The sequence below is a fragment of the Penaeus japonicus genome, unplaced genomic scaffold, assembly GCF_977035675.1.
Source record: "Penaeus japonicus unplaced genomic scaffold, GWHDUDI00000001_assembly GWHDUDI00000002, whole genome shotgun sequence".
Taxonomy (NCBI): Eukaryota; Metazoa; Arthropoda; class Malacostraca; order Decapoda; family Penaeidae; genus Penaeus; species Penaeus japonicus.
The window spans coordinates 21,775,497-21,782,996 of record NW_028234404.1 but is presented as its reverse complement, the minus strand read 5'-3'; the positions used below and the strand labels follow the sequence as shown (position 1 = coordinate 21,782,996).

Below are 7,500 nucleotides of genomic sequence, written 5' to 3'. Positions count from 1 at the left end.
CTCTGCTAGACGTTAGGTAAGGTTTGAGTCATGGAGTACCTGTCTAGGTATAGTATATTCTGCAATAATCCATCACCTGTCTAGATTGGCTCATTGAGTTGCATCTAATTATCAGTAACAATAATAATGATAGTGAGAAAGGTAATAACAATAATGATGATGTTGAGATGAATATTACTATTGTCTTTACAATTAGCACGGATAATTCACCGATAAATACAATGTTGATGATTAATTTTACTACTATGATATCACTGTAATTACTCTTTTTGTTCATTGTAATACCCGTTTCTATTTTTTTAACGAAATAATGCAGTACACGGATTTATCGTCGTTATTTTTATCTATCTGTATTATTAGCGTCTTATTTGAGTTTACGGACCTGAAGATATATAATTATATTATAATCACAAACATGTAATGCATTCAGTTATATATTACTTACCTGAAAATCTATATTTTCTTGCCATTATAATCGCTTACATTTACCGAATCATCTACAATCATCTGCAAATCTCCATATTCATGTAGGAATCGACTGTTATCACTGCCAATCGCCTACAATCGCTCCCACTCACTTAATTTCACAATCACACCCAAATCACTTATAAATACTTACAGCTACCTACAAATCACATATATCACTTAAAATCGCCTACAAAAAATACAATCACCCGCAAATTACCTAAGTCAGTGCACAAATCACCTGACAATCACTTACAATCGCCTACAATCGCTTCCAGAGCCGCCGACATTACCATCGGCCTCTCCCTCATTATCTCTGCAGCGCCATCTTGCTCCCTTGATTATGTACTTTTCCCGTTAATTAGGGTAAAGGTTTTGAGGTAATTAAACCCCCCCCACCCCCACCCCTGTTAAGCCCCTACCCATCTCCCCCTCCCGACCCTACGCAATGAGATCAACTGCTTCCCCCCCTGCCCTCCCCCTCCCAACCCCCTCCCTCTCTCCCTCCCTTCCCACCACCCCCTTCGTTCATTCCACCCCCTCCCTCATTTTCCCACTCCCTATCCTCCCTCCCACCCCACCCCTCCTCCTCCCCCGGTGCCTCGGTGTAATTAACTAAAATTTACACATTGTCTCTTTCATTGCGCTAATTTCCACGGGTTCTTAAATGTCTTGGAAGAAAAGGAGGGGGAAAAATCGGCCTCCTTCTCGGTCTTAATTGGAGTTCTTAAGGAATGCAGTGCGATTAATTAATGTTAATGAGGTGTGTGTGCCTGTGTGTGTGTCTGTGTGCGCGTGGAAAAGAGGACGGGAGAGGGGAGGGGGGAGGGGAAGAGGGGTTGAGAGGGGGATGTGTTAATTGAGATATAAACACACAGTGTAAGTGTGTGTTGCTTCCCTTGGTGTGGCGTTTAAGTTTATCTTTCTCCGTCTCTCTCTTTCTCTCACTCTCTCTATCTCTCTCTGCCCCCTCTCTCTCTCTATCTCTTTCTCTATCTATCTATATCTGCCTCCCTCTCTCTCTCTCTCTATCTCTCTCTCTATTTATCTATCTCTGCCTCTTTCTCTATCTATCTTTCGCTCTCTCACTTTCTCTCTCTTTCTTTCTCTTTGGTACTTTCACTAATTTTGTTTGCTTTTCCCTTTGTTTTTCTAATTCGAGCCATCTCATTCTGTATAGATTTTCTCACCTTTTTTCTTTTGTATTTTTGTATTTTTACCGCATGGATTTCACTTAGAATATGGAAAGCAAGAGAGAGAGAGAGAGAGAGAGAGAGAGAGAGAGAGAGAGAGAGAGAGAGAGAGAGAGTAATCGAAACAGTATATAGTGAGAAAGATGTTGTATCTATGAACAGAGTTCATAGCGACAAATGTAGGGGAAAGGTATGAATGAGACTGAATATCTAAACACGCAAGAGATGTAAATACATCTCTTGCGTGTTTAGATATTCAGTCTCATTTATACTTTTATATTTTATGTGTTGTCTCTAACCTCGCTGGCAGATGCACAACTAAACCATGATATAAGGTAGAAGGCAAGTAGGCTCTAACACCTAGAAACCGATTCATAGTCAAATCTGCAACCAAGATTCAAAGCCTCAATACTATATCCGAGTGTCGTGTACCCCAGAGTTTCCCCTTGTGTACCCCCAGAGTACGTGTACCCCATGCTGAGAATTACCACCAAGCTTATTTCACGAAGATGCTAACATTGATAACAATTATGTTTTTTTGTTATTTGTCGTTATTTAGTGACAACAATGCTCATGATAATGATTATCTTCAGTATAATATTGGTAACGATAACCATGGCCGTTGTTATATAATGCTTGTGACGGAGTAACAGTTCTACCTATAATGGTGATATGTTTATGTGCTTGAGATAGGATTAATATTGATAATACTAATGTCAATGGATGTGGCAATAAAAAGCAATTATGGTAAAACTACTCTTAAAGTTAGCAATAATATCACCCGGTAATATCACAAAGTATTATTCGTTCCGGATCATAAACCCAGCCGCATTTTCCCTCTAATAACCATCTATTTACACGAGGCAATACATTTGTTTCATAAAGTTAACAAATACTTTATGTCTATTTAGGAATGGGTGTTTTAGTATGTTCTTGATATGTATGACGAAAATGTTTTTGTTTTTGAATGTTTTTGAATGTTTTTGGAAATCTCTTTTGTGTAGATTTATACCTCTGTGTTGAAGCGAAAATTTTGCTGCTCTTTTGAAAGTCGTTTTACTTTTTGTTGTTTTCGTAGTCTTTTGTCTCTCTCTAAGTCTATCTATGCACTTATTTATCTGTCTGTCTGTCTCTCTCTCTCTCTCTCTCTCTCTCTCTCTCTCTCTCTCTCTCTCTCTCTCTCTCTCTCTCTCTCTCTCTCTCTCTCTCTCTCTCTCTCCTTTTTTTCTTTCTTTTTCCCGCCTCTCCCCCCTTTCACCCCCACACTCACCCTCCCCCCTCCCCCTGTCCCCCCGCTTCCCTGCCCACGAATCCCCCGCAATTGACTCACGCGCGGAGGAGCGGGCGTGAAAGTGTGATTAGGATTCGGGATTGGTCCCATGGGCGCGCACGCGATGCATTTTACATCTTAGGCTCTTAGGACGGTCGTCTAGGGAGCTTCCCCCCACCCTTCCATCCCCCACCCCACCTCTCTCCCTACCCCACCGCCTTTAAACCCCTTGCCCTCACCTACCTCTCTTACCTCTCCTCCATACCCCCCCCCACCCATCCATACCTCTACCCACCCTTACCCCCATACCCCACACCCAAGCCCGACCCCCCTTCCCCCTCCACCTGAACACCTCGCTTACACTCCCTGTTACGTGGTTCTTAACGCCGGCGTCTGCTCTCCCAGGGGGTGTGTTATGACCTCTCGCAACCCAGCCAACGAATTTCTGTTGCTTCTCCTGAGGCTTCCCCTCCCTTCCCCTTCCCTCCTCTCTTCCTCCCCTCCCCTCTACCTCCTCCTACTCCTGCTGCTCCTGCTTCTGCTGCTGGTTCTCCTACTACCTGCTACTGCTGATTTTTTTTTTTTTTTGTGTTCTTAATCTTTTTTCTTATTTTTTATCTTCTGTTTTCTCTTATTTTTCATCTGTTGTTCCTTGTTTGGTCACTTCTCTTCCTTCATCCTTCTTCTCTCCTCCCTCTTCTTTTCTTTATGCTCTTTCTACGCTTCTTTCTTCTCTAACTCGTCTTCTTTCTCCTCCCTTTTCCTTTCATTTTCTGCTTGGCCCTGGTTATACTCCTCCTCCTCATTTTCTTCTTCCTCATTTTCCTTCTCATTAACCTTTCTTTTCCTACGTCTTTCGCTTAATCTCTCATCCTGCTTCTGACACTAATCGTCATACTCTCTCTCTCTCTCTCTCTCTCTCTCTCTCTCTCTCTCTCTATCTATCTATCTATCTATCTCTCTCTCTCTCTCACTTTTTTTCTCTCTCTCCCACACTCACAAAATAGCAATGGCAACAACAGAAGAAAGGGGAAGAGGCGAAGAAAGCCACGCGTACAAGGAGGGTGCCAGGAAAGGGTGCCTGACAAGCGAGTCTAAGATGGCACAGATCAGCCGTGTCTCTCAAGAGTGTCATTTTAAAGGGGAGAGGAAGTGGAGGAAGAAGGGAAGAGGGAAGGATAGGAAGGGATTGAGTAGGGAGGGCAGGAGAGAGAGAGAAAGGAAGGAGGGGAGGGAGGGAAGGATAGGAAAGGAATGAATAGGTAGGGTAGGAGAGAGATAAGGAAGAAAGGAGGGAGGGAAGGAGAGAAAGAGAGAGAGAAAGAATGGAGGAAGGGAAGGAGGAGGGACGGAAAGAGAGAGAGAAGGAGGAAGGGAGGGAGGAAGAAGGAGGAAGAGGAAACGGGAATGGAAGGAGAGAGAGACCAAATAATAAGAAAAAAAGAAGTAAAAGAGGAAGGATTGAGGAAGAGAGAAAGAAAAGAGTGAATGAATGAAGGAAAAGGTGAGACAAGGTGGAAAATAATGTGTGGCGAAGAGAAAATGGAAATAAAAGTTTTAAGAAATTAAATCAATCATAAACAAAATAAATATCTCCCAAAACGCTTGATAATCGACAAACAAAAAAGGAAAGAAAAAATAAAAACAGAATAACAAGAATAAACACTCAAACTCACCTTACACAAACAACATCTTTACTTTCTGCAACCGAACCGCGAAAAATACCCCCCCCCCCCTCTTTCGTACGTTCGCAAGCAGCATTATGTCATGTGTTTTTTTCCTCTGTATCATTTCCAATTTCCTCTCACAAAGGACGCTGCTCCTTCAGACGGCAATAAGTGATGCCCTTTGACACGTTTTAAGATGGGGAGTGTGTCTGCAGGAAGATAGAGAGAGAGAAGGAGTGAGGGAGATAGTGGGTGAGAGAGAGAGAGAGAGAGAGAGAGAGAGAGAGAGAGAGAGAGAGAGAGAGAGAGAGAGAGAGAGAGAGAGAGAGAGAGAGAGAGAGAGAGAGAGAGAGAGAGAGAGAGAGAGAGAGATTAGTTTGTACATTGAATGATAAATTGGTAAATTGGGCAGGTGGGCATATACACATATATATACATAGATATAGTACACTGTAAATAGATAGATATGCAGACAGAGAGATAGAAACACAAAGAAAATCAAGGAACAGGGCATGACGGTAGACGGGAGGCAAAGCAACATTGGCGCGTTGGCTTAAGAGATCATGAAGAGTCATGAGCTCCGAGGTCACTCCGTCTCCCTCCGTTTCCCCAATTCCCTCTTTCATCTCATTTCGTCTTCTCCTTTCTCTCTGTCTCTCACTCTCTCTTGCTCTCTTTCTTTCTCCCCCCCCCCCCTCTCTCTCTCTCTGTTATTTTTTCTATCTGTCTTTCTTTCTCTCTCTCTTTCTTTCTCTCTCTCTCTCTCTCCCTCTCTCCTTTCATTCCCATTTCTTCCCAATTCTTCACACTTCCACCCTTCCCCGCCGCCCGTCTTGGCCTATCTTATTTACATATCTCTTCTTCGGTCCTGCATTTTGGCTGCTGCCCCCCCCCCCTCCATCCCCTGTTCCCCCCCCCCCGCCCCATGTTTCCTCCTCCTCTCTCCCCCTGCCTCCTGACTCCCGCTCCTCTCCTCCTCCCTCTCCCCTGCCCCCTCCCCCCCGAAAATGTAGTTTAAACTTTTAGAGTATAAATGACCCCCCGAAGTACATTCTCAAAAACCAACTACCCCACAAAGCGCGCGCGGCCGCCATCAGCGCCGCGCCCCCGGGGACTCGCTCCCGGCCATTCCGCCTCGCGACGCGGCCGGGTCGTGGCGGGAATGGGCCGGCGGGAGCACCCGGGGCGCCATAACCGCCTCGCCGCCGCGCCATTCGGCATCTCCGCGCCACCTGCCTGATGGCGCTAAGGGCGCGGTGCCTCACCCCCTCCCTACCCTCTTCTGCTCTGCCCCGCCCCCACTCTCTCCCCCTCCCCCCTCTCTTACCTTCTCCCCCTCTCCTTCCCTCCTTCTCACTCCCCTGCCCCGACCACAGCCACTTCTGAACCCCCCACCCTTCCCCTCGCCTTCCCTCCCTTCCACAGGTGCAGCGCCACTCGGCCATCGCACGCCCCGCGGCCCCTGGGCTCCTCCCCTGTGGCCCCCTTTTCCCCTGAGGGTTGCATTGTGCCTGTGGAAATTGCGTATGTGCCATTCCCGATGCCTGAGAACGCGCGTATATAATACCGTATATTCTGTATATGCACACACACACACACACACACACACACACACAAGCACACACACTGTATCACATATAAAGTCAATTACAACCATTACCAAACCATATTTAAAATGAACGACGATTATGGACCTCAAAACATGTAATATATATATATATATATATATATATATATATATATATATATATATATATATATATATATTATCACAATATCATTTATTATCATTATCATTACCCCCCCTTCAAGATAATCAAATCAAACTAACATGTCAATCAATGAAAATACAAGCAACTTCCCCTAATTATCACCCCTTCTTCGATATTCCTCTATTTATCATTTTTCTCTCTCTCTTGTAGGTCTGGACTCGTCAGATTCCATGAGCAAACCTTACGACGGACAAAACATCAGTCTTGGCAAAAAGAAAAAGAAGAAACGGAGACATAGGTAAGTGTGATGGTGATTGTGGTTGTAGTGATGATGATGATGATGGTGATGATAGTGGACTGGAATAATGCTGATGAAAAAGATGGTGAGAATAGGATGGTTATCATGGTTATGACGATGATAATAGAGTTGGTAAGAGTTAATTTTTTTTTATTGTTATCATAATTAATTTCATTATTATGAATATTACCTTCATCATTATTAAGTATTGTTATCGCCATTCTTATTATCTTTACTATCTTAGTATTTTTCATTATTTTTTCGGTGTCAATGATTTTAATAATAATATCAATAATGTCCAAATTTGGTTTGTTGTTGCCACCATCATCATAATTTTCATTGTAGATATTGTTGTTATCTTTCTTGTCATCATTCTTATCATCACTATCATCATCACATTATTGTAATTCTTATCATTCTCATCATTATTATTATTATGGTCATTCATCATTTTCCTCACATCTTTACCAGTACTATTATCATCATCATCATCTCATCATTGCCATTACTATAATCCATATTACCATCATCATCCTTATTATCAACATGATCATTATTGATCGTATTGCAGCAGATCTACGTCTCATAATCATCTCACTGATTCTCTTGCAATCTCACCATTAACACTCTCTTATCAATATCAACTTCGCAATATTTCTAGTTACCATTTCCACACAGCCATTACGTAAACAGTGACTATGAACTGACAAGATACGCTGCCCTGAATAGACTCCTACTGATGATACGAAATGCGCAGTGAATTTTATTTTAGTTTACGTTAGAAAAGCAACACCAACATCAGTCGCTTTGTATTGAAGGAATGGTGTGTGTGTGGTGAGCCTTAATGGAGATTAGTGGATTCATTCCGCGATGTTGATTCTTTCTTTGCAAAGTA

The 7,500-nt window shown here is 43.1% G+C and overlaps 1 protein-coding gene across 1 annotated transcript in view; it reads left to right on the top strand.

Annotated features, from left to right (window-relative positions):
- LOC122257951 (visual system homeobox 2) overlaps positions 1 to 7,500 on the top strand; it is a 165,575-nt gene that overhangs the window by 101,855 nt on the left and 56,220 nt on the right. The window contains exon 3 of the mRNA XM_086548457.1: positions 6,518 to 6,605. Within this exon, the coding sequence (XP_086404583.1) occupies positions 6,518 to 6,605 (88 nt within the window). The remainder of the gene's footprint in view (positions 1 to 6,517; positions 6,606 to 7,500) is intronic.